This window comes from Hakea prostrata, chromosome 8 (genome assembly GCF_041222555.1).
Source record: "Hakea prostrata isolate BN-2017 chromosome 8, UWA_Hpros_2, whole genome shotgun sequence".
NCBI classification, from domain to species: domain Eukaryota; kingdom Viridiplantae; phylum Streptophyta; class Magnoliopsida; order Proteales; family Proteaceae; genus Hakea; species Hakea prostrata.
Window position 1 is genome coordinate 16,665,598 of NC_142607.1, and position 27,854 is coordinate 16,693,451.

A 27,854-nucleotide genomic window follows, 5' to 3' on the forward strand; every position below is an offset into this window, starting at 1 on the left:
ACGATCTCTTCACCGAAAAGTAAGGTTTTCAGCCATTCTACAAGCCGAAAAGGGGTACTGACTGTTACACACGGCCGCGTGATCGTCTTGGACAAAGAGTGCAAATTGCTAAAACCCTAAGGTCTATGCTCTGCAACAGTTACGAGCTCCAGCGACAACAATGACTACCGTTTCATTGGACGAAGAGACAGCAAAGAAAGTTCTTCGCCAGGTTTAATTTTTTTATTTGATTTTTTTAACCCTTATGAACATCGTTTTCCTACTTCCTCAAATTTACTTGATTCCAAATTTGGTTATTTCATTCTCTTCTCACAGGTGGAATTTTACTTTAGCGATAGCAATTTGCCCAGAGATAAATTTCTGAAGAAAACGATCAATGAGAGCGAAGATGGAAGTATCCTTTAGTTGAAATCATTTTCTTAGTTTATTATTTAGTTGCTAATCCCATCCTACTTACTTTTTCTTCTTTCAGTCTCGATTTTCCTTAACTTTATCTTCAGTGGTTAGTCTGGCATTGATATGCTCGTTCTCTCGGATGAAATCACATCTCAGTCTGGGGGATGCGAAGCCGGAAGATGTCTCCGAAGATGTGGTCAAGGCTGTCGCGGATGTTCTGAGGAAATCTGCTTTTCTTAAAGTTTCTGAAGATGGTGAGCTCTTTATTTGTTGTGTTTGTCTCATGATTACTGATAGGGTTATGGAAGCTGAGGAAAGGATTAGTATGCGGTTGGTAACGTTTCTGTTCTTAGAAACCAGTTATTATGCAAAACTCTTTTTTAATGTTTATGTGCTAAAAGACCGTTCTTTGTTTGAAAATGGCGTTTGATAAATCCGTTCTGAAAATATTTCCAGAACACTAATAATAGAATAAGTTGGTGTTTTATTTTTCATTTTTGGGTTGAAAAATAAAGTTGGTGTTTGATAAACTTGTTTTAAAGCTTCATTTTGAACCAATTTTATCACTTTTGTTGCTGTTCTTTGGTAAAAACATATTTTTTATGTTCTGCAAAAAGCGTTCTTTAGAACACTTTTCGGATTCGTTCTTAAATAACAAAAGAACGAACCGTTTGATCAAACGCCTCTAACCTATTCTTCCGTTCCCAAAGAACAGAAGAATAGAAGAACACCAAAAAACGTTTTTTAAGAACGTTATCAAACACGCCCTTAGTAGTTGTTAGCTTTGTTCCTATAGAACCCTTTTGAAGAAGTTTTAAAAAAAGGTGAAAATTTTAATGTAGAAAAGTTGTTCTTTCGTGGATGGTAAAAAAAAAAAAAAATAATAATAATAAAAAAAAAAAAAATAAAAATTATGCTTCTCTAAATAAGATTTTCTTGTGGTATCGATCTCGATGGACCAAGGCTTTTGTCTTGGTGATTCAATGAGGGTACAGGAAAATATTTGCCATTCTTTTTGGTTTGGCATTGCAACGGTGGATCCATTATCAGTAATTAAATAACTTACATAAGTTGTATATGTGATTTGCTTTGTTTTCGTGTGGTTTTAACAACAACAGCGAGATTGTTATAGACGCTTGATTATGATTTCTGAGCAGAGCTACAGTGCAAATGATTAGGACTTGTTTATTTCTGTAAATATTTGAATTTCTCATTCCTCATTCTTTTAACTGAATAATATAAATATATTTTTCTTGTTTTGCATTATAGGGAAGACAGTCGGGAGGATGACTGAACTTCTGAAGCCAGAAGAGGTTATAGAGCAAGTAGATATTAGAACGATTGCTGCAGAACCTCTTGCATATGATGTGAAGCTTGAAGATGTGGAATCCTTCTTTGGTCAATGTGGGAAGGTATTGCCCACTACTTTCAGAAACAGGAAATCTTTTGCATTGCGTTATATGATCTCATTGTGTATATTTCTAATTTTCTTTTGAAAAATATGTGATAGCTTTATTTGGGAAAAAAAAAAAAATTATGTGTGGGTCCCTTTAGTGAGGCCTAAAATCTTATTGCATCCACCTTTGTGCAAAAAATTATGTTTGGGTCCCATGGTCTCAACACTGTTTGAGGCCATTGCTATATTCAAATTTCAAATGTTGAAGGACCAAAATATCCTCAAAGCATTTAATAAATGTAATTTAGTAAGTACCCCCATGCCTTCTTCTTAAAAAACCATATGGATGCATGAAGGGTGAAGGGACCCTGCCGGGAATCACGCACCACCACCCGGTCGTTGGAAACAACCCCCCCCCAAAAAAAAATGATTCCCTCACACCGCCACCATGCTCTCTCTCTCTCTCTATGTGTGTGTGTGTGTGTGTGTATATCTTAGCAGGTTATTACTTACCTGTACTATTATTGTCTAGTAACACAAATAATCCAGAGGGCTGGTTCACACACAATGTTCGACAGAAACGTGAACCAAGCAGGCATCACTCGATAGATGCGATACAATGATTCAAATATGAAGTTCCAACAAATCTGAGAAACTCAGACGCTTTAGTGAATTGATATCAAATTTATCAGTTTGTCCACGTAACATCTTTGTAGCCACCAACCAAGTGTTGCTTTATTTGGTTGAACCACCAGAATTCAAAGTCTTGAGGGAATACTTGCATTCAGATTTTTTCTTGTTGGTATTAATGGCTCCCCATGTTGCCAAGCAATGTCTTGAGTCCCACTGCCAATGCCACTCCCACTAGTTGCCATTTAAGGTACAAGCCTACAACACTCAAATACATACATGAATGTTCCCAAATAATTATTAGAATAATTAAAAACATGTAAAAACAACAAAACACACTTTGTTCTAAAATAACATATATACAATGCTCAAACAAACATGTTTGTATTTTTTAAATAAACTACATAATATAAGCATCAGTTAAAAAAAAAGATAATTTTTTAATAAAATATTATTTTTCTTAATAATTTTATTAATTAATTAAAAGAAAAAAATACAGCAAGCATGATAATCAAAATATGACTACATGGGTTTGTAGCGCTCTCAATGTAGTCCAACATAAGTTATAAGTCACATTTATATCATAAGTTTTTTTTATTTTTGTTAATTTAAATTTTTTTAATTTTATTTTTGAAATACGAAAATTCAAAAAAGAAATTAATAGCAGAAAAAAACAATTGTTTCCATGAAAGTGTAGATTGAAGCTAATAGATCAACATATATTTACACTAGACTCACACCCATTGTAGAACATTCTATTTGAAAATCCAGATTTGGGAAAAAATCTTACCTTTATTGAAGATCTAGTTGAAATAAGTTTGAGTGATGATGATTGATGTTGTAGATGTGTTGAAGGTGTTTGGAATTTGAAATGCAGCTGAATTCCCAAAAATAAATTTTTCGGCAAGTTGTAGTGAGAGAGAGGCAAAAGGGAGGCGAGATCTGTCTCTTTCGCATAAGATAGGGGTTTTAAAACCCCCCTAAAGCAAGTGGTTGGACCACTAATGGTGAGATCTCGCCACGAGATTTCTCAACTCTCTCCTCTGGATCTCTCTTTTGTCTCACTAACCTGAAAAAGCAAGATATCTCGCAACATGGAAATTTCATCCTTAGTCACAATATCATCCACATATACTGATATACTAGAAGTAGTATGGAACCATCTCTCTTAATGAACAATGTATGGTTTGCATCACTCTGCTTGTAGCAAGTAGAGATCATGGCTCTATGGAACCTCCCACACATGCTCTAGAGATTGCTTCTGCCCAATGCCCTCTTCAACTTGCACACTTTCTTGCAAGTCTCAGTAGTAGAATACCCAAGTGGTAGATCTACATATGCCTCCTCTTGAAGTTCTCCATATAGTAAAGCATTCTTCACATCTAATTGTTGTAGGCTCCACGTTTTATTCACTGCACATGAAAGGACAACCTAAACTGTGTTCATCTTGGCAACGGGGGAAAATGTTTCTTGTAGTAATCCCATAAGTTTGAGTGAAGCCCTTGGCCCCCAATCTTGCCTTGTGCCTCTCTAGGGTCCCATCAACTGTATGCTTAATAAACAGACGCCCATTTGCACCTAATAGTCCAATATCCAGGGCCAGTTTCCCTGTTTTGTTTTTCTCTATAACTGACATTTCTTTATCCATTGCTTCCTTCCATTCTGTGTGAGACAATGCTTCTTGCCAAGTGTTAGGAACAAAGGTAGAGGACAAAAAGGAAACATACTTTGAAACTCTAGGGATAAGGATTGATATGAAACATAATTGAAAATAGGATGTTTGGTATAAGCCTATAGCTACTTTTCTCCAAGCAATTGGTAAGTCCAAAGTAAGATCAAAAGAAGGGTTAGAGATGGGCTCACCTGGAGAAACTGGTACTTTAGGATTAGGAGCCGAAGCTTCCAACTGGCTCGCCACAGAAGGGGGTTATCATTGCTTCCTTTGATAAGTCCTTAGGTCTTTGCCCCCTGCATATTATGCACCAGTTGTTCCTTTTTTATCACTATCTTCTAAAGGAGTAGCATCTGCAGGAGTCTTAGGAGAAATATTTGAAGGAAGAGGAATCAAAACTGGAACCTCTTCACTAAGACTCTTCCCCTAAAGAATAGGGGCAAAGAGAGGAACTTGTTCCTGGAACACAACATCCATGGAAACAAAAAAACGACAAAACCAGGATGATAACACTTATATGCCTTTTAAGTAAGAGGCTAACCTAAGAAGATGCAACATAACTCACATGAATCCACCTTACCATGAACATAGTGGTTTTGGGTGAAGGCAACACAATAAAAAACCTTAGGTGGTACAATAAAGGCTGACGCCTAAAAGAACTTCAACGGGGCAGTGTTGGTCCAAAACTTGGGAAGGCATTTGGTTAGTCAAATAAGCTACAGTAAGGACTACATCACCTCATAACCGAGGAGGCATATGCATAGTAAATAGCAGGTAACGGGCTACCTCAACGAGATGTCTATTCTTACGTTCGGCAACCTCATTTTGAGGTCGAGTGTCAATGCAACTGGTTTGCTGTATAATTGCCATGGTCAGCTAGGTAAGATGGGGAATGCACCCAAGTGCTTTGTCCTTTTATTTGTGCGAAGGATTTTGACTATGGCCCCAAATTATGTCCTAACCATCTTATGGAAATTTTTGAAATATGGGAAAACATCACTTTTTTGGTGAAGTAAGTAGACCCACGTGTTCTTAATGCAACAATCAATGATGTGACAAACCATCTATGACCAGAAAGAGATTTAGTTTGAGAAGGACCTCACACATAAGAGTGAATAATAGAAAAAGAAACAATACTACAATGATCTGAAATAGTGTTGACATGCCTAGCCTGTTTAGTTAAAATGCTAGCATCATAATAAAAATCATTCAGATTACATCGCTTAACCAAATCAGGAAACAATTTAGACAAAATAGTTAAAGTAATGTGGCCCAGACAAAGGTGTTGCTATAATAAGGTAAAAGTGCAAGAGAGGTGGGACTAAAGGCTGTAGAAAGAGCTAATGGAAACCCATCTAACAAGTAGACCCCATGTCTGTCTTCCATTACCGACCGTATGTCCCATTTCCAGGTCCTGGAACGCATAGTGAGAAGGAAATGAATATTATTTTGCATTTCATGTCACGAGCAAGCCTACTAATGGATGAGAGGTAAGCAAAAAACTTAGGAACATGCAAAAGGCAAGGTAAGAGAAGGCGAATAGATAATTGATCCCTTTCGAGAGATAGGAGAAAGAAACCAATCAGTTGTTTGAACAACTTGAGTCAAAGGAACAGAATAATAAGTATGAAGCAAGGATCATGAACTAGTCATTTGGTCGGTTGCCCCAGAATTGATTATTCAGGAGTGATAAGTCGAGTTGACAATGTGACAATCGAAAATATTTGTGGAAGATTGTGTATCTATCGAGGGAACTATGGCAGAGGCTACCTTATGTTGGAAGTCGGCTCAAAAGAAGACATCAAGTTTGGACATCAATTGGCGTAGGTGTTGGAGCTCATTAGAGGAAAGGGGTGTTGGAGTACTCTGAGTTTTAGAAGTTGCTTGATGTGCAGATGTTGGACTGCTCCCCCTATTTCCATTCCTACTTCTTCCATAGGAATTTGTTGGACCTTCATACAGCTTCCAACATTTGTCCTTCGTGCGATGCTCCTTACCACAACTTAGCACAATAGTTGCCCTTTATTAGGCTGCAAGAATCACCAAAATTAGACTTATTGCTACAAGACCAGCCACCAATGCAAACCTGTCAGATGATTGTCCTATATGCCTACCATATCATAGGCTTGCTCAAAGAAGGGAAGGGCTCTTATGAAAGAATTTGTGACCGGATTTGATCATACTCAAAATTAAGGTCTAGCAGAAAAGCATATACGCTAATTTTATCCTCCCACTTTTGATAAGCAGCAGCATCAGCATCAGTGGGCCAAGATTGAGTTAATCGCCTATAGAATTCAAGGGTCTGATATTAGCCTTGAAGGTGTTATAATATTGATACAACATAAGCTACTTCCTTCGAATCTCAAAGCACTATGCATCATTCCCAACCTTAGAATAAATCTCTTCGGCAACCTTCCATATTGTAGCAGCCTAGTGGCATCAGGGAGGAGAAGGTAGCTCTCCGGAATACTTAATTTAATGGATTAAGGAGAAATCCCATAACCAAGCATTCATCAATCTTCTACTTGTCTTGAGCAGCATGAGGAGGGGAGGGTTTGATAGATGTTCCATGAAGATGCCAATGTCCACAAGGGAAATAGAATGAGAGCAATGAAGGTAATTGGTCCCATTAAGCTTAACAGTGATCATCTGGAAGTGAGCAAAATCACGATCCCGATAAACAAAGGAAACATGAGGTTCCTCACCTCCAGATGTTCCAGAAGAGGTGGAGGAACTTGTATCGGCCATCTTAGGCATAGTTGTCAAGCTTCACTTGAGCAACGCTTTAGCGTCCGGGGCAGCTTTTTTTAAACCCAATAAAGCTACGACCTCTTTATTGGTTTTTTTTTTTTTTTTTTTACCGTTTTATAAAAATATACCAAATCGATGGTAGGGTGATGCATCTGGCCCCAGCCATCCCAAAAGAGCCAAGAACGGGGCCCAAGCCCATTCAGAAGTTGGCCAAACTAAGAGGGACAAGATTCTACTCAGGGGTAGAATGGTCATTTTCCTACCCCTAGATCAAGCTTAATTAGTTGACTGAGTCCACTTTTCTCTGAATTTTAATTCTGTTTTTATTTCCTAATTTGGAGTCTTAGTAGTTGAATAATTATGGTATTTGTTTGTTGGTGTGATAGAGTTTTAATTTTGAAGAGTCCAGTTTTGGTAAGTAATTGGATTCGTTGAGTTCTAAATAGGCAAGTCTTGGTTACTTGGAAAATCAAGTTTCATTGTTTGAGTCTATTTGGGTTAAGTGGCTATACATAGCCCAGTCTTACCGTGATTTTTCAGATAGATTGATTGATTGATTGAATGAAATTATGAATTGAAGAAAGACTTGGTATGGTCATGGGATCTGTGGGAGGGTGTGACCTGCAGCTGGAGTAGAGCCATTGTTTCTGCTATTCTATTTCTTCTTTTTTTCCTCCATCAGCAACATCAGCTTATTCAAGTTTTCCAAGTAAGTGGCCTCAAATACCTTCCAACCCTACCGCAAGCATCCCCTGACCCTTCCCCCTGTTTCATTTCAAACCCCAGCCCCTACCCTAGCATCCACAGGCCTTTCCCATCTCCTTTATTCTTCCCACTTTTTCAGATCCCTCCCCAACTAGAACTCCCACATTTCTGCCCTAAAACCCTTCGTTATACCCTTCCTAGAGTCTCCCAAACGTATAGAACTAAGTCCTAACCTTTGTTCCCCAAACCAGTCCTATTTTCTGAGTTTTGAAATTTATGCACTTATCTTCTTCAATTGAAGTTGCAGAATTGTAAGGAATTTCAGGAATATTCTAAAACATCCTAAGTTCCATCCCTACATACCTAAGTTAGTTCTGAACTGAAGAATAGTACCTCCTTAGTGCTCATCTGCAGGGGCAAACTCCAGCTATTGTCTCTCACTCTCTCCAGTCGAAGGTGAGTCACTGCCTCTTTGTACTGTGACAACTTGTTTTTTCTCCCCCCCCCCCCCCCTGTTAGGCTGTGACTTATCCTTTCCTGGTCGCTGGCAGTTGCAGCAGCTTTCTTGGTCTTCCTCTTCGAAGAAACTCTTCTTATGCAATTGAAGTCCGAAGCTGAGTTCTCTCTGGTTTGATGTTTCTTCTTCTTCCTTTTTTTTAATAAAACAGGGAGGACCAGAAGGAAGAGGAGGAGAACAGAGCAGGGCAAAAGGGGAGGAGCAAGAACAAAGGGGCACCAAGGAGAGAAAGAAAGGAACCCACCAAAGGCCAAATGGTGAGTCTTTGTCACCGGGCAAGAGGGGAGACAACGATGAAGAACCAAAAAAGATAGGCACAGAAAAAAAGAGGAGGAGAAAAAGACACAAAAAAAAAGGAGCAGGAAAAAAAGCAAGAAAAATGGAGGCAGAGAAAAGTTAAAAAGAGAGAAAAAGAAGGAATATGCAAATACAAAGAAGAGATAAAAAATAAAAAAAAAGAAAGGAAGAAAAGGAAAAAACCAAAAAAAAGGGGAGAAACCAAAGTGGGAAGAAGCAGGAAAGAAAAGGAAAGGAGAGGAGAGAGAAAGGAAAGAGAAAAGGAGAAGGGGGGTGGGGGTGGGGAGAGGAGTAAACCAGGACCTGGAAGATGGAGCGGCAAGATGGAGGAAAGGACCGAAGATGGAGCGGGCAAGATGGAGGAACAAGACTGGAAGATGGAGCATGGGGAGAGGAGAAACCAGGACCTGGAAGATGGAGAGGAACGAGGGACTAGGGCTGCAGGGGGGATGGTAGAAGAGTGTAGGATGGTGGACACCAGGGTGGTCAAGGTGGTGAAGAAGGTAGTTAATGGAAGAAAACAGGCGATGGGAGGAGCAGAGAAAAGGTGGCGGAAGACTAGATGGTGGTGGGATGGATGGAAGTTCTCGGGGGATGGCAAGAGAGGAACAAAAATCAAGAAGGGAAAACGACGAAGGCAGAAGAAACGAAATGTAGTAGTAGGAAAGAAAGTATCGAAAAGATAGAGTCAAAATACGGATACCATATCAGGCGAAAGAGGAAACTATAAAGTGTCCAAAGAGCACGACTAGAGATTGACCACGAGGAAGGCAGACCTTTGGAAAATTGCGATTCTCGCTTATCCCCTCACACCTAATTCTGTATTCATTTCCTCAAACACGATTGCTCTCATTGGCATTTTCCAAATCTGAAGGTGAGTAACCAACTTCCTCATTTTATTTTGTTTCATTTGTGCTTTAAATCATGTTAGATTGCTCCAAATTATGTATGTTTACTTTAGAGTGGTAATCATGAATTTGTAGTGTCAAAATTATTTTTTGATTCTCCTACTATTTTTATTTTCCTGTTATTAAAAATTATTTACTAAATTATGTATATTGCTAAAAATGTATATGTATAATACATGTATAAGCTCAAATGAATGTATGTGAGAGTTGAGACACCCATAGTGATGGTGTTGAATTAATTTTCCGTAATTATGTAATTTTACTGTATTTAAATATTAAAAAAACTAATTAATTTCGTTTAAATTTTTTAATAGCGGAGTATTAGTGGAAGCAGTATGCAATTTGGAGCATGTGTGGATATTTTTAAGATAGTTTGTGTGTAGAATAGACTGAACACACTAACGTAACTAATAACATCCCGCTTCTCGATCATGTACTATATACTTGGAATGTTGGATACTTGGATGTTACATTTTAGAGTTTTTAGTAAACTAGTAGTTCATAGTGTTTATTATCGTAGTTTTTTAGTAAACTAGTAGTTCATAGTGTTTATTATGCTGAAATAGGTAGTATGCAAAAATCCAAATAAATGAGTGCATGAGGCTGAAATTGACTCAAGAGTGGATAAAAAGTATCAGTTGGGAAATACCATATGATCGAAATTTTCCGGGCGGAGAAGGGAAGATGATGGTGGTGGAAGGAGGCCTCGGTAGTGGTGGTGGTGCTAGGATTAGACGAGTGGGCTCAATATATGTGTTACAAATCGACTTGTGTGTGAAGGACACAGAGATGTACATCCCCAAGGACCCCACGGATTACCCGGGAAGTGATCCACACCAAAAGATCAAGTTTAGGAAGACCATATCCATTAGCACAATAACATAATCAAAAGCAAGAACAAATCATTGTATTCTCATAAGTTAATAATAAAATCAAGAAAAGATCTGAAGGATCACTAAGAATATGAGGGGAAAACAGATACCAAATAAAAAGGCAAAGAGAGTATAATGGAAATATACTCCACGAACATATGCGGAAGGTAAAGAAACTAAGTAAAGCTCAAGCTAATACAAGTAAAGTAAAAGATAAGTCTAGAAGAAACAAGAGAAATCTAACCACATCTCAGTGGCTCTCTTCATCTTTCACCTGCACTTCCTCAAGACGTCATAGTATTCCAAACCTGTAGAGAAGTCTAACAAAAGATATGGTACAAAAGGAGTGAGTTTGAAAGAAACCAGAAGGCGATTAAATCCATAATAACATAAATAGAGGATTTCAAAGCAAAACATGAATGCAATAGGTATGAGACAAACAATGAAGTATGAATCTAACTCAGGTAGCTGGTCTCTATGGCGGACATGCTTAAGTCATAGTACCATACTTCTTTAGGAAGGTCTCATCACACAAGCGTTTGGTAGTGGGTCCGGCATCCCGGGACATTCATGGTGGGGTTAAGTACCGCCTCTCACATCACCATTGGTCTAAGTACTAGGCAAGTCTCCACAGTACATCAAGTGATAGAAGTACGGGATCTTGGTATCCTTAACTAGAGTCAAGTCGATTAGGACTCATCAATCCTATTGGTTATCCACATATGGTAAAGGGAAGCTATGTCCCCTCACGGGTTGGTTAGTCTTGAGGCCCGTGAGCCCAAGTCTATCCATATGCAACCCTACAATAAATGGCCCCCACAATGTGATTTATGTCCTCTCACGGGTTGGTTACCATGAATCCCCATGTGCCAGGTGTTGGTCTCAATACCCTTCGAATCGGGTCTAATATAACGGGGTATTCCTAGCCAAACACTGTTAGACAACCCTAAGTATGACAACCAACAATTCAGGAAGGTGTCAATGGGCATCTTCGGAGAACATCCCATACTATTCCCTCCGATGTCCAAGGACAGAAGTGTCAAAAGGACACCTCTCCTTCCCGAACCATACTTAATCAATCACAATCACAAATCAATCATATCATACACATTTACAGTATATAGAAAATATACCATAATAAGATCCATCTCATATACAGGTGACAAATAAAGACATTCATAAACTAAAGAATACAAGTAAATAAAGCTACTGTAATTAAAGTAAGTGCAACAGTAGTATATCCATAAAAAGAATCTATTTATGGTAACAAATCCGAAAGATTCTAATATAGAAACTAAAATCACACAATCTATGCTATTATATAAGTAACCATCCTTACCTTATATAACTTGAAGAGAATTTCCAAGGATCAAAGAGAATCTTCCCAAACTTGGCAAGAAGGTCCTAAACAAGTATATATATCATATTAGGAAAGAAACCTAGAAGGTAAGAGATCAAATCATCCAAAACAGACCAAATATGAGGTTACTGTCCTCATTGGTCGATTGATTGGTCTACTGGCCCAGTCGACCAATCAGTCGACCAAGAGGGTCAGTGACAGACAAAAACAGGGATTTCTGGTCCGAAATCCAAATTTTGTGATTCGAATCGCCACCAAACAAGCAAGGAATCATCATGATTGTATTCTAGTGCTAAGGAATAAACCTAACACTATCATTAATCAAAAATCTAAAGACCCAAATAAGGAAACAAAACTTACCATAAATGTATCAGTCATGGTTTTCGAAGAAAGCATGGTATGATCAAGAAGAAAGAACTAGAGATTGATAGGTTACAACTCTTGTAAAGAAAACGCAGCGATTGACTACTAATATGATCAATAAAACAGATCTAAGAAGATCAGAATTTGAATCAAAAGATGAACGAAGACAAGATCATGATTTAGCTCATGATTCCTTCAAAAGCTTGCAATGATCATAATCATGATCATTGCATTAGCCATTAATCCTTAGGAAATTATGAGAGATGAGTAGAGGGATGCTTGCAACAGAGAATGCAGCATCTTCTCTACTGTCTCAGCCCAAAAAGGAAAGAAAATCAGAGATGGAGAAGAAGAGAGTGTAGACATACCTTTGATGCAAGAGGAAGAAGATTACTTGAGTTCTTGCGAGAAATCAACCAAGGATGCAAGGAAATTGATTGGAATGGAGTTCTGACTCATTCCAGAGGCTTAGGAGGCAGAGGAGACGAAGTAATCCCGAGATTAGACTTAAATAGAGCATGAAAAGACCTAAATCCGCAAAACAGATCTCATTGGTCGATTGATTGGTCTACTAGCCCCAATCGACCAATCAGTCGACCAATGGAGACAACAAGGTACAAAAGTGCACTGTTTTCGTCATAACTTCTTCGTTTGAAGTCCGATTGATCCGAAATTCGAAAGGGAACTTCACACAAACATACTAAGACTATCTAGCATGAATTGGACATCACCCATGGTCCAAAAATCAGTACTTATAAATTGGGAACATGAGTTTCTAAATTGGAAACAACATGGTTCTCATAGCAAACTCACCATGGATTCAAGGGAAGAATTAGAGAGAACAAGGCTTCACTCTAATGGAATATCAAGAACATATCAGAGGCAAGAATAACTAAATAGAAAATCAAAAGAATACTAATCCTAGAATGAGAGGAATAAAAAATAGAAACTTACTAGAATGCTTATATCAATGGTCAACATAGAAGGCTAAATGGCTAGAAAGAAAAGGGATTGATTCGAATAGATGAAATACATTAGAACAGCAGTAAAGGCTAAGATTAAACATGATAAACATTAATTAGAAAAGAAGCTACAGTAGAATGGTCATGCTGTCCAAAATTCAGTCAAAATCAGTGAAGAATTGAAGAGATTCACCATGTGGTTTCAAGGAATGCATAGAGTGATTGGGGGTTCACTCTGAGTCATAAGGAGATTAGAGAATAGGTAGTTACAGTAGTGTAACACCTTCTCCACAATCAAAACATCAAGATAGAACAGTAAGTAGAAGAAGGAGATAGAACACTGAAATCAAGGTCCAACTTCAAGGTGTAACATTAAACTAACCTTTCTTCACCCAAAATAGATAGGGTGTCCTAGCTAGGTTTGGGCTGGATTTCACAGTAGAAGCTTTATTTATACTAATGATTTTCCAAATATAGAACAATTCAAACATTCCCAATGTGGGAATATTGCAAGACAACATAAAAGATCCTAGTAAATCTACCCTCATTAAGGAAATTCCAAATATGGAAAGTAAATCTATTAACAACTAAATCTTCCTTACAACACATGTCAACCCACTTAGTTCTTGTAGTCATTCGCTGGTAGTCCATAACAAATTGTTTCAGTTATGTGTCTAACTGCTACTGATTATATCATTTTTGCTATATTTCTGTTTCGATTCTGATCTTTTATAATATCATAGTGCAGGTGAATAGTGTTAGACTGCCTCGTCATGTTGCAGACAAGAGGTTATTTTGTGGTACGGCATTGATTGAGTTCTCCACAGGGGAAGATGCTGAGGCTGTTCTCAAAAGAAAATTGGTTTATGCAGGGGCTCAATTGGAATTAAGACCCAAGTAAGCTTGCTACTGATTTATGATCCTAGAAATAGTTACTCGTACATCTTAGCTTTAGATAATCAAAATATTAGACCTTCCTTTCAACTCTATGAATGCTAAAAAAATTTGGCCTTTTTCTGAGGTATCATTCTTTTTGAAGGAATATGCAGTCCTCATATTAATCCTTGGTGTCCACATGTATTATGAAGAAATTAGTCTATTCAGATCTAATGAGTGGTGGGTTATCTCTGCCTCTGGTGATACTATCTATACATAAGAACTTTATCTGGGTTACTGTTATGGGTTTGATGTGTAATACTGTGGGAACATGGGAACATGGGAACATGGCATGGATCTAGTGCTGTCTAACAATATGTAGGTTGAATTTGGATTGATTGAATGGGACGCCAAGATCCTTGATGGGTTGAGATGGTTAGTTTTTGAGATGGAGTATCTCAATTAGGGTTTTGGGTTGTCCGTTTGGGTCAAGATTTGAAGGGTGTGTACAGGATGGGATAACAGTAAACTGATCGAAGTTTGTAGCAATTAGTGGGTAATATAAAGCTAGGACTAGCGCCCTCAATTTACCACAAAACCAGAGAATCAGAAACTAGGACAGAAAATCAGGTAAAGATTTAGGTTTTAAGCCAAACCAGCAACCAAAAGTATGATCAGCCTTGGTTTGATTGAAGTTTGTAAGGTGGTGGATGGGCTGCAACTTCTGTTTATTCCAACTCCTAGATTGGGATTTGTGAGGATGATTTCCAAATTTATTTGAGTCCAATGGCTAGATTGGGAGTTATGATATGATCTCCAAATTTAAATGAGTTTCGGAAAACAGAAAGTATGTGCTCCCAACCAAACCAGCCAACTGATTGGCTCCAAACTTGGATCAAATGGAGAACTGATGGAAGTGATGCTCTGTTGCAAATTTGAGATGATTGTAATGGTTGGATCTCAAGTTGTGAGAGTGGGCTGGAAATAGAGAGTATTGGTTTAGTGTTGGAGTGGATTGACTTCAGATGATGAGATGAGATTAATATGACTCAATTGAGTGAACTATTCTAGCTAATCAGAGATGCTGTTCAAAACAAGTAGTGACATCCGCACTCTTTCAGCTGGTCATGACAATGATGTGGATTGTGTGTTATTTTGTTGTGGAGTATTCTACAACGTAACGGAGAATTTCTCAAATTGGGCAATCTGGATGTGCATCCATTCAACCGTCTATAATTGTGGAACCTCGGATTCCATCAGGTCATTCTATCCCTCTCAGACTCTGAATCTTCAATCTGAAATAGATCAGGTTCTCCAAGTCACACGGTTCCAGGGATCTTCTCTTTCTGTTGATTATCTGGCTTTTGGCTCCATCCAGACTTTGAGGTTACATTCAGTACCAAGATAGAGACTTGAGCAGTGGATCCTCTGCACTCTCTCTCCTTTCTTGTAGTCCTCTTCCTCCACCTCCACTCTCGAAGATCCTCGCTCTCCTGTAGGCCATAACTAACCAAACAATTCTATTAAGTGAGAAAAGTAGTAGAAGAGTTAGCTTTTTCCAACTTTACATTCCCTTCTCTCACCCCCATCAACAGGTGGGTCCCATCCCCCCTAAAATCTCACCATCTTCAATGCTGAACAAATGGGGCCTTAGGCTTGTAGAAACCTATTTGGCAGATTACCAAGTTAAGCCAACTTTCTGTACTGATGGCATTTATTTTTGGGGGGGTAGTTGTCAGGTGATTTGATTAGAAAATTGATAGCAATTTTTAAGATTTTTTTTAGAGTTTTCGATTCTTCTGCTAATTCTTTATGAGTAGACCATTTTGTCGTCCTTTATTATTAGTGAATCCCCTCTGACTAATTTATCTTTGGCTTCGGGGTTTTAGGAAGGAGTTTGATGCTGAAAGAGCAAAAATGCTGGAGGAATTTGAGAGTTCTCGTTCCTCCACTGGTCCAAACAGTAGAAATAAGTCAGGGTGAGTGTTGCTACTACCTGGGGCATTATCTGATGTGGGTAAATGTATAGTCATTTTGCTTTTTTTTGCCATTTTAATTTTGATTATCTTGGTTGTGTTGTCCATCACGATTGCAGCTATCCGAAAGGTTTAATTGTAGCATTCAAATTGAAGAGCAAATCAACTGGAGACTCCATAGGAAAAAATGGTGTTCAGGAGACAACAGATAACGACGGAGATGCTTGCAAAAACGAATCAGATTCAGTAATAAATGCTGCTGAAGAGGGTAAAAATGTGGCCTCAGAAAATAGTAAGGATATGGAGAAAGAATCTATCAATAATAATGAAGAGAAGGGAAGACATAAGGTTGATGAGGAAACTGAGGGAGAGTGTGAAGTGAAGGAGACCAAAGAAGCCGTCCATGAGTGTGAGGAAGGATCTCCTGAAGATTCTTGTCAAGAGACCCAAGATAAGGCAACAGTTGAAGATAACAGTAAAGCTGCATTGTACAAGGATAATATGGATGTCGTATTGCGTGAAGATCTAAAGGATGTATTTCAAAGATTTGGCACTGTTAAGGTACTAATTCTTTTTCTTTTTCTTTCCTCTCCCCCCCCCCCCCCCCAAAAAAAAAAAAAATTTGGTTGACACTGTAAAAGAAAATTTTCATGTTGATGATGCCCAATCTAATTTTCTGTTTCTTTTTACCACTTCTACCCACTAACCTAGTAATATTTTATTTCTGCTTGACCCTTCTACCCACAATCAATTAGATGTGATCTAGGCACTGTTTAGTTGAATGGATGCTTGTTAGTACATTACTACATTTGGATGGTTCATATTATGAAACGGCAACAACAACAACAATAAGTCTTGTCCCAACTAAATGGGGTCAGCTATGAAAAGGGTTTGGCTGGATTTTTCCAGTGTTGGCTGCCGACCTGATGCACCTACCCCCCTCCTCCTTTACCCGGGCTTTGGACCTGCAGCAAAACACTAGCGGAGTTTATGAAACGGCATGAAGGCATTATTTGCTCGCCGGTGTGGGTAATGCTTCAAGTGTTTGCAACATGGGAAGCATGTATACTCTCCCTTCAAGGAGCGCATATGACGGAATGTTGCTGCAATAGCGACTGATTGGGCTGAAGTTGAAGGACTGTGGTTTGTTGGATCCTCAATAGGTGTTATCAAATGCTCCAATTCAGGTGGATGGGGGTTCATGAGGTAATTCTGGAAGAGTAGGGGGAATTCTAATGCTGGAGATTTAGGTGTACTATCCTGCAAATATTCCCGACTACTACATAAAGCATACACTTCTCTGTACTCATTAAAAGGCCCATGTGGTTGTTGACTCCATACAACATTGAGCTGAGGGGTAGGAAGTCCTTGTTGAGCCAACATTTGATGTCTAGGACTAGGCTTTGGTTGACTAGGCAATTTTTCTTTTTCCTTTTCATGCAAAATTGTGACAAGCTAGGTGAGTTGTCTTTAACATTATTATGATTTGTCATGAGAAGGTTCATAGTCTTTTCTAGCTCACTAATTCTAGTTGCTTCTCCAGTGTTTGTAAAACCTGGGGTTGTGGTAAGGTGTTTGGAGAGGTGCCTAGTAAATTGGCTTGAGGACCTAAATTAGCCCTAAGAAAAGTAGGTGAAAAATGTTGTGGTGCAAAGTTGGGCCTGTGGGTGCTAGGTTGCCTATGATATTGGAAGTTGGGAGGGTCCTCCTTGGTTCCAGGAAAAATTAGGATGATTTCTCCACCTAGATTGTAAGTATTGCTATACAAATTATTCTAATAAAGTGTATTTTTTCATGGTGGTATTGCTCCCAGAAGTGTTGGGGCATTCCTTTATGATGTGACAAGGTGAGTGGCACCAATTGCTCATAGAAACTCGGTGATTGACTTAGTGGTCTGGGTTTGGTTTGGTGCTTTCAAAAATGGCATCCATTCTCTTAATGAAGCTATTGAGAATTGAGATGAGCTTCTTTAGTTGAACTAGCTGAAAATGACCTCCTTGTTCTTTTGTACTCTTGAGTGGACTCCCACTCCCTTGTCTTTTCAGCTAGTTCAACTAAGAAATCTGAAGCTTCATTTTCATCCTCATAAGCAATAAAACCTGAAGGAAACATAGACTCTAACATTTGTTTAGCATGATAATCAATCCCCTCATAAATTATTTAGAAAATATGCAATTTTTCAATTCTGTGATGGGCACATTCTTGGATAAGGCCTTGGAACCTCTCCACGAGTTTAGAAAATGATTTTTTTGGCTTTTGTCTAAACCGTATTATATCACTCCTAAGTTTATTTGTTTTATACATTTCAAAAAACCTTATAAGAATGCTACTGTGAACTTACTCCAAGTGGTTATACGATTGGTTTGTAGTCCATAAAACCACTTCTTTGCTCCATTCTTAAGTGAGAAGGGAATGCATTTAAGTTTAATAGCATCATCATTGAGTTGTTGTATCTTGATGAGTATGCATACCTTTTCAAATTTTCTTAAGAACAAATATGCCCCTTCTGAGGAAAACACATGAAAGTGTGGTAACATAATAATGAATTGAGAGTTAAGTTTATTGTTGTTCCTCTAGGTTGTACGTAAGCTTATGTATAAGACTTGTGCTTTCCTAAAGAAAGGAAGAAAAAAAAATTAAAACAAATTGGGGAAGTAATAAGTGATGAATTTTCCCATTAGTGGTTCCAACGCCGCAAGGTTGCCATATAGCTTGGTGCTATTTAGGTTGATAGCAAGGGAATCCGTATAGCCTTCGGAACCACCTACAATCTAGTACTACGGATTCTATAGTAGAGTGGGGACTACTATATGTTCTTGTTTCTACTCTAGTTAGATAGTAATATCTTTGAATTTTTTTTATCATCCTTTTTCTTTCAAAATAACACTTTGCTTTACCTAAGGCATCTTTAGAATCATTCCTTTCTTCAATTAGAAAAAAGAGGAGAGAGAAGGTCTGGAGAATTTGGATCCCCAAGGGAATCAATGTTCCTAAGACTTAAACCCCTAGAGGGAGGAGGAGGTTCGGCTGATGGTGATGCTTAAGCTAGAGCTTGTGGAGTGGAGGGTAAGAACACCTATGCTAGTGCAGTAGGTAATGCGAAGTCACCCATAATTGATTCCCTTCCAAGTCTGATTCAGGCTGGGTCTTACAAACAAATAGTAATACTAATACCTCAACAGGAGTATTAATGGTAGAGAAATCAGTTCAGATTTGCGTTGATTGGCAGAGCAAAATTTCGAATGATTTCTATGGAGTAATTGTGTGATCTTGCAAAGAAATCTTGGAAGATTACTCGAGGGGAGATCTTGCACTCGCTAATGAGAGGTTTAATTATGGTTCAATATAAGTGTGAAGGAGATATGACGGAGATCTGGCGTCGTGGATGGTGGAAGGTGGGTTCCAAATTTATTAGATTTCAGAGATGGCGTTCTGATTTTAACATTGATAATCCTTATCTGGCCCCTAAACTGGTTTGGGTTTGATTTTCAGGTTGCCTCCTAAATATTGGCATGAAATGGTCTTAATTTCCATTGCGAAGACTGTTGGAAGGCCAATATCATTGGATCAACACACTCGTAGTGGTGCAATTGGTCATTATGCTCGTGGTTTTGTGGAGTTGGAGGATGGTGATGAGCATGTAAAGGAGATTCAAATTGAGATCTTAAAACCAAGTTCTCTCACCACTGGGAGTGTTCGTTCCCACCATGCTTGACTGAACAATCTTTGCCTTCCCCTTGCACTGTTGTACCAGATGCCCCTCACCATGACATAAGAGTACATTTCGAATGGCGTGACTGGAGATTATATTCTGCATAAAGCTATAGACATTAGTGGAACCTGTTTCTAAGCTTTCAATTTGAATCTACTTCACACGCTCATCACCATTTTCAAACCCCACTAAAACATGAGCATAATGACCTATTGCTCTTCTATTAGTGTGTTTGTCTAGTGATACCAGCCTTTTGAGAGTCTTTGCAATGGAAAGTAAGACTTTTTCATGCAAATATTCAAGAGGTAACTCCAGAAATCAAACCCAAACCAATTTAGGGGCTAGATAAGGGTTCTTGATGTTGAAATGCTGCTACCTCCTGTGAAATCTGATAAATTGGGAATGCACCTTCTCCACCATCTAGATAAGGTTGTCAATCGGTACGGTTTCAGTAATTCAGTATGGCTTTGGTACGTACCGAATTTGAAAACCTAAACCGTACCCTACCTAATTTATATGGTTTTGGTATTTGTGAAAACAGTACAGTGAGGTTTCAGTACAAAATCAGTGTGCAAAAACGGTTTAAACACTGTGTATAGTACGACATACTTTCGGTACAAAATAACCCATTCCATTACATTATGAACGATAGCGTACGATAATGATAAGCAATCATACCGTGGAAAAATCACTCAGTGATCAAGGTAAACTCAGAGCAAACCACTCTGTTTAGGGAGTTCATTCTATGTTTATTTATTTTATCAACAAAGAAAATGGACCCAACTTGATCAAAGCAACAATAATTCGTACATTCCATAAATAAATCTTGGATTAATAAAAAGGCTTTTGCCATCATCAAATAAAATATAATCCAGTCAACTTCACTACCAACTATTATTTGAAGATGAAAGTATGAAACATGATTGATAAAAGAAAGAGGGAAAAGTGGGGTCTCCATATGTTTGTTTAATTATTAAAATTATACTTAAAACCTATATTTACTATTAGTGCAATTTAATTGCTACAAATGCAAGGTTGGTTGGATGGTAAAGCTAGCGCCTTTCAACAAACTGGTCTTAGGTTTGATTCTACTCCATAGCAAAATATCCATTTTAATATCCTAAAAACCAAAGTCAGGTCCTAAAACTTAGCCTTAAAAATGGTACTTCCTAATTGATCGGTTTGGGACATCGAGGTATGGCTCCATGAATTCGATACCGTATCGGTAACGAAGTTCTAAATTCGGTTTCGATACATACCGTACCAAATTTTGATCAGTATGATTTAAATGCCACAGTTTGTTATGGTTTACACGGTTTCGGTGCACAATTGACACCTTTAATCTACAACGCCAGATCTCCATTATATCTCATTCACACTTAAATTGAAATATAATGAAACCTCTCCCTAGTGAGTACAAGCTTACCCCTTGAGTAATCTTCTAGGATTTCTTCGTAAGATAATGCAACTCCTCCATAAAAGTTGGTGGAAAATTTGCTCTGCCAATCAGTGCAAATCTGAACTGATTTCTCTGCCATCATACTCCTGCTGAGGTATTACTTTTTGTCTGTAAGACACGGCCATAATAATCAAACTTAAAAGGGAATCAAATGTGGGCAACTTCAAATCACCTATTGCACTGGCACACGTCTTCATCCCCTCCACTCCAGGAGCATAAGCTTTAGCTGAACCTCCTCTTTTGTCTAAGGGTTTCAATCTTAGGTACATTGATTCCCTTGGGGATCTAAATTCTTCGGACCTTCTTCTCCCCATATTTTTTTAATTGAAGAAAGGAATGGTTCGGAAGATGCCTTAGATAAATCACGTGTTCTTTAAAAAAAAATTTGATTAAAAAGAAAAATCAAGAATTACTATTTAGTTAGAGTAGAAACAAGAACGTACAATAGTCCCCATTGTACGGCATAATCCTTAGGATTCGATTGTAGGTAGTTATGAAGACTATACCGATTCCCTTGCTATCAATCTATGCAGCACCAAGCTATATGACATCCTTATGATTTTGAAATCACTGTTTCAATCTTTGAGGGAAAATTTTGTTGGATCCTCCAGGATCTATAATAGTATTCCTATAATAATTAAAGCATGAGTTATGAATATAATCACGGAAGCGTAAATAAATAAATACCTCTAGTATTCTTGTTGTAGATCCGCCTTTAATCTCTTGAATCTTCCGAAGCCTTTCACTATTTGGAATCCTTCATTTGAGAGTTTGTGGAAACAATTTCAAACCCAAATATTACCCGTGATGGCTACGGGGTCCCAAGAATCTATTTATAATATAAAATCCTAACCTTTAATCACTCCCACAATAGTAAAGGTCAGTAATACCCCTGAATGAATATGGGCCCAGATAAAGGGATCAATGTTAGTTAAGCCCATAACCCAACAATAAAAAATAATTTAACCTCTGTCTCGATGAAGAGATAAGCAACAGTCCCCACTTAAAAAGAAAAGAAAAGAAAATGTTTTGGACCAAAGAAATATTTCTGTAAAATGTTTTTGCTATAGAAAAATTTATAGAATATGGAATCAATTTACATTGGATATGCTTAGTTGTTTTCTCATTGAAAGAATCCCATTATAAATTATCTGCAAATAGAATTACATAATATTATGATAGAATTATATGGAACCCACCAAAGTGGTAAAATATAATTTTATTATGGTATTTTGTTATCCAATGTATATATAATTATTGCAGAAAATTGATAGTGTTCACTCAAATGTGTCATCATCAAAGTATGATTATGCAAATGTTTTTAAAGGAATATGATGACTTAGAAGTACCATTAACCCAAAGGTGTTGGCACTTTCAAAGTCATATATCCCGTAGTAATTGCAAATTGTAAGGGGACTAGTGCATTCTCAACCCAAAGGTTGAATTGTAGTAACAGTCAGCAACTCTTACTAACATGATGGTAATTTTCCTTCTTTGGTTTGTCATCATTATTAAATGCATGCTTTAGATTGATGTTTTGATAATTTACAAATGTCATTTACAGTACCATCAAAATGTCTTCCGTTTTTTAAGGCACTTTAAGTGGGAGTTTATAAGAATCATGTTTTCAGTATGGGTGTCTTAAATCTTGATACTTTCATTTAGTGGGAGTTGTTGTTTGTTTTTATTCAACATTCTTTAACTTCATTATAAAATTTATTCATTAATAAGATGATTCTTTTGTTTTCATCTTGTGTTAATGATTAAGGTAAATAATGTATATTTATATTTGCTACATTTGATGTTCTAATGACAATGACGGTATTAGCCAAGATTCTAATGACAATGGTGGTATTTAGCCAAGGTTCAGATTTATGGCGGTATTTAGCCTAAATCGAGCAATTGCCACAGAGTTATACCAATAGACGGTTTGCCAGGTTGCCAATGGCTGTTTTGCTAAAGTCAGATATTAACATTAAATCGATCAATGGCGGTTTGCCAAATTATAGTATCTGAGTATTCTACCTATAAGGTAATTCAAAGTAGGCTGATCATTAATCAAGAAAGGACCCACAAGAGGGAATGCTGTGATCACATAAAGTGCACTACCTCGTATGCACCCCAAAGATTCATATCGCAAGTTGTTAATGACGATAATGGCGAGATAGTTGTGTTCCGATATGAGGAGCATCTCGCCGTTCACATTAATTGTTTGTTGGTTGAATCAAGTTTTATGAGTGATGAAGGATTATGGGAGTTATGGCCAAATACTTTAAGTAAAGGTACCTGTGTTAGTATAGCCCAAGTGGGAGATTGTGGGTTATGGGCAACTAAACGATCCCTATCGGGCCCAATCAGGGGTATCCGACCTTACCGTGGGAGTGGTTAAAAATTAGGGTTTTATATTATAAATAGATTCTTGGGTCCCCGTATCCGTCACGGATAATATTTGGATTTGAGATTGTTTTCACAAACTCTCAAACGAAGGATTCCAAATAGTGAAAGGCTTTGGAAGATTCAAGAGATTAAAAGCGGATCTACAACAAGAATACTAGAGGTATTCATTTACGCTCCCGTGATTATATTCATAACTCATGTTTTAATTATTATAGGAATATTAATATAGATCCTAGTGGATCCAACAAAATACATACTACCCCTTGTTGTTCCTCCTTTTTTTTTTTAATTTACTTTATCTTTAAAAAAAAAGGAGAAAACTCATTCTTTTTCTTTTTCCATTGAAAATCATTGTAAGAGCCCTAAACTGCATTAGGTGGTTAGCATATGCGTGTCCGGTCTCGTGGTTCTACCAATTGACTTGTGCAAGCATCTACCTTGACCATGGGTGATGCATCTTCATCTAAGACTTTAAAGGATAGGTTTCATCCTGCTAGTGTAGTACAACTCTCATGTATAAGCTTACCAATAGCTCAGGAGAATAACTATAAACTTAAGTCTCAAGTCATTACTATGTTACCCCACTTTCATGGGTTGTCAAGATGCTTAATTGTTCTTAAGAAAATTTGAAGAGGTATGCGTACTCATCAAGATACAACAACTCAATGATGATGTTGTTAAACTTAGATGCATTCCCTTCTCCACTTAAGCAATGGAGCAAAGAAGTGGCTTTATAGACCACCAACCAATTTTATCACCACTTGGAGTCAATTCACAGTAGCATTTCTTAAGAAGTTTTGCCCATTGCATAAAATACATAAACTTAAGAGTGATATTACGTAGTTCAGAGAAATGACAAAAGAATCATTTTCTAAACTCATGAGAGTCCAAGCCCTCCAGAATCCCATCACGGAATTGAAAAATTGCACATTTGCCAAATAATTTATGAGGGGATTGTTTATCATACCAAGCAAATTGTAGAGTCTAGTCTCCTCATGTTAACATGAGGACAAAATGAAGCGGATTTCTAGTTGAACTACTAAAAGACAAACACAAACACCAAGCACCAAAACCACCCAGTCAAACACACCAACCAGCCCCACAGCAGCACAACACCTAGTCACACCTTAAGGAGTTACATACCCCCATCAAACACCTAACATACCCACCAGGCGAGTGAATGATGCCCTCATGCCATTTCATATTACAAACCATCCAAATATGGTAAGGTACTAACAAGCATCTTCGCAACAGTACCACTTTCTCAAATACCCTCCAGCAAGATCTTTTATTTCCTTTTTGTAGGCAGTTAAGGTAAATAACTAGCTACTGTATGTTGTTTTTTCTTCAAACATGCCATTTTTTCCTTGACTCTTGAGTAGTACTGTTCTGCCTTTTATTTGAAATGGTGCAGGATGGAAATTCTTGTGCTCAAATTTATTTAATTTGGGCTCTTGGTGAAGAGTTCTCTCCTTGAAAAAATACATATTTAATAATGGTCACTTGCTGAGGCAGTTGATTGGATATCCCATCTTTTTTGCATATTCTCTGAAGTATGTTTTTGGAGCCATTGCCTTTAGCTCCCTTTGGTTCTTGTATTTAGTTCATTCCACTTGGTGGTTGTGTGAGTATTCCTGGTTTGAGTGAATTTCCCCAGAGATAAATTTGCACACTCCCCCACCTTCCCTCTTCTCCCCCCCTCCCCCCCCCCCAGAAAAGAAAAATCACTTTAAATATGTTTGTCAGTATGAGCTGGATAAATTGCATAATGGAGCACAGTGATTTTCAATTGTTTATGCCTTCTTGGGCATTTCAATTTGATGCACTCTTGGTAAAACATATACATGTCAAATTTAGAATGATAGTTTATCGAGGATGTTTACCATTTGGATTTACCTAGGATGAAATTAGGCTAGAGTGCCAGAAATGTAGGTTGCTTTAATTTTTGTGGAAGCAAATATAGGTGGAAATTGATAATTTTCACTGCAATGATGGCATAATTTACAGGCTGCACCCATTAAAAAGAGAGATTCTCTAAATCAACTTCCATTGGTACCATGGGCTTGTGTATGGGGGGTTTGATTTTGTTTGGGAGTGTAGTGATGCTCTCAACAATCTTGTCACATGGTCATAGGGAATATATTTCTCTTTTAAAAAATTTGATTAGTTGTAAAAAGTAAGCTGTTATGTTCTCACATTTTATTCATCCTAAAATTCCAATTGAGGCACTCATGGTTCTTCAAATTGATACCTTCTTGTATCTTTCTGAAACTTATAAAACGCCATATTACCTGAACAGAGCGCAACCACAACCTGCCCCCCCCCCCCCCCCCAACCGCCTCCAAACCGGGGAAATATGGAAGGGGCAATGAAATAGGTAGATGAGAAAAAAACCTGGATCCTTGAAATATTGTGTTTAATTTCTCTTTCTGCAGGATGATGCAAACAACTAAATTTTTTGGCTGCTATATATTAATGTGAAGCAGAAACTGAAATTTGTTTTGTTTGACAGGATGCCTAGAAAATCTTTTTGCCTTCCGTGTTGTAACTCTTTTACTTTATTATGCTTTTGAGAGCTGTATATTTCGAATCTTGTTTACCTACCTTCCATATTGACAATACTGTGCCTCTGTTTTTACGTCCTTCGTATGAAGTTTGTTGATTACAGTATTGGGGAAGATTCTGGGTACATTCGTTTTGAAGAGCCAGAAGGAGCTCAAAAAGCTCGTGCTGCAGCTGTGCTCTTTGAGGAAGGTGGTCTGGTCATAAAGAACTTTATTGCTACATTAGAGCCAGTAACTGGTATAAGTCAATCTCTTTCAGGCGTCTTTTTGAAAGTTCCATCATTCCTTTGTACTTTATTTTCTAATACTGGTATGTTAATATGAAATGGTATATGAAATTCTAGTTGAATATCTTGATAATGTGTATGATTGGTCAGTCGTGGACTTGGGCACTATTATTTATCAAATAATATCCTCCCGATTTCTGTATAGAAAATATACTGAGTCATTTATAATTAATACACCTTTAATATAAATATTATGTATTTATATCATATCCTGTTAGACCAGTGCACTGGTTTCTGTACAGAATATCCGCATTAGTAATTCTCTACTTGATCAATTCTCAGGTCATGTTTTCTTTGTTTTATAAAAAACAAAGAATTCTTTCCAAAATTTACTTGGATTAAGTTGCACATTGGGTGACTCTCAATCCTCTACCTGCTTGAGGTTTTCAGAGGGCAGGACTGGCCAGGGTGGGTTTGCAGATTGCAGTCCTGTCCACACGAATAAGAAGCCTGAGATTCTTGTCTTTGTTATACATTCCTTTGGCAAAAGCCTGTTGGGTGTTCTCCATTGTACTGCTAACAGGATGGTATAAAGGATAAATGAACATAAGCCTTATCTATTGATAAAAAAAACAAGCTAAATGTTTGTGTTAACTGTACCATTGAGACACCATGGGCTACCATTGAAACACTACTCCTTCGTTCATATGTACTCTTGCAAATGTGAACATAAACTGAATTTGAGATTTGACACCTAAAGTCTTTCTTATACTCATGATGGTATTCTCTCTGTTGTAATATCAGGTGAGGCTGAAAAGCAATACTGGAGTCTGCTGCGCAGTAATCAAGATAAGTATCGGGGAGGTAGAGGGAATCGTGGAAGGTGGGGATCACATTTTTGCCTTCGACTGATTTTAGCTATATAAAAAGAAACTGGCTCAGTTGCTGTATTTATCGTAGATTTTTTTGGCTGACATATCTCATGAAATCTTTGCTATAACAAAATATGGATGATCATATGCTTGAGATGTGATGTTTACGGTCTGCAGGTTGTCTTAAAATGTGCAGAGGTTGGAAAGAATTGATTAAGCCTGTATTCCATCTATTGTGGAATTTTAACTGAAATTCTGTTCTTGCAGGGGAGGTAGATTCAATAAAGGTGGGAGGCATTTTCGGGGTAAGCATGCTCGCTCCACCGAAAATGATTCTACATTCAGCCGGCCTAATAAAGCTCAGAAAGTAGTTGGTACTTAAGAGTTCTTGACAGAAGATGCATAAAATTTTGGCGCGTTCGTTTAAGTTAAAATATTCTGCCCTTCATTGCTTTGTGCCGGGCTGAGTTACCTTCTGCTCTTCGTAAGGATCATAATATCCAGTTGATCAGGAAACTCTGAAAGGTTGTAATATTAATGCCCCTTTTTGTAGTTTCTTAACTTATGTTAGTACTTGTCAACTAATCCAATGTGTTATAGCATCTCCATATCGCTTTTTCTGGCCTTAAAACTACAAAAGCTTGATGATTCCACTTCACTTTGTGGCCTATATTTGTGTTCTTCTGGGAGGTGGTTCGTTGCTTCAGGTGCATTTTGTTGTTGATCTGTCTATTGTAGGACAGTGGCTTTCTTTATTTCCAAAAGGAGTTTGGAGATTGATTGCTGAGACACCTAGTCAATAGGTAACAATTCCCACAAGTTCAATTTAAGGGGCTGTATTTTCTTTGTGGGGTTTGTTGGTTGTCAGTTCGATTAAATCATGTACTTTAGGTCATCTGCTGGAAGAAAGGTTAATTGTCTTCAAACTAGACGAGTAGAGTT

The 27,854-nt window shown here is 37.8% G+C and overlaps 1 protein-coding gene across 1 annotated transcript; it reads left to right on the top strand.

Annotated features, from left to right (window-relative positions):
• LOC149007296 (la protein 1-like) lies at positions 1-27,854 on the top strand. Its single transcript, XM_089164982.1, has 10 exons — positions 1-211; positions 316-394; positions 501-650; positions 1,666-1,808; positions 13,578-13,726; positions 15,595-15,684; positions 15,801-16,242; positions 25,904-26,051; positions 26,845-26,923; positions 27,180-27,854. Exons 1-10 carry the CDS (start codon positions 161-163, stop codon positions 27,292-27,294), a joined length of 1,446 nt encoding a protein of 481 aa, XP_089021108.1. The 5' UTR covers positions 1-160; the 3' UTR covers positions 27,295-27,854.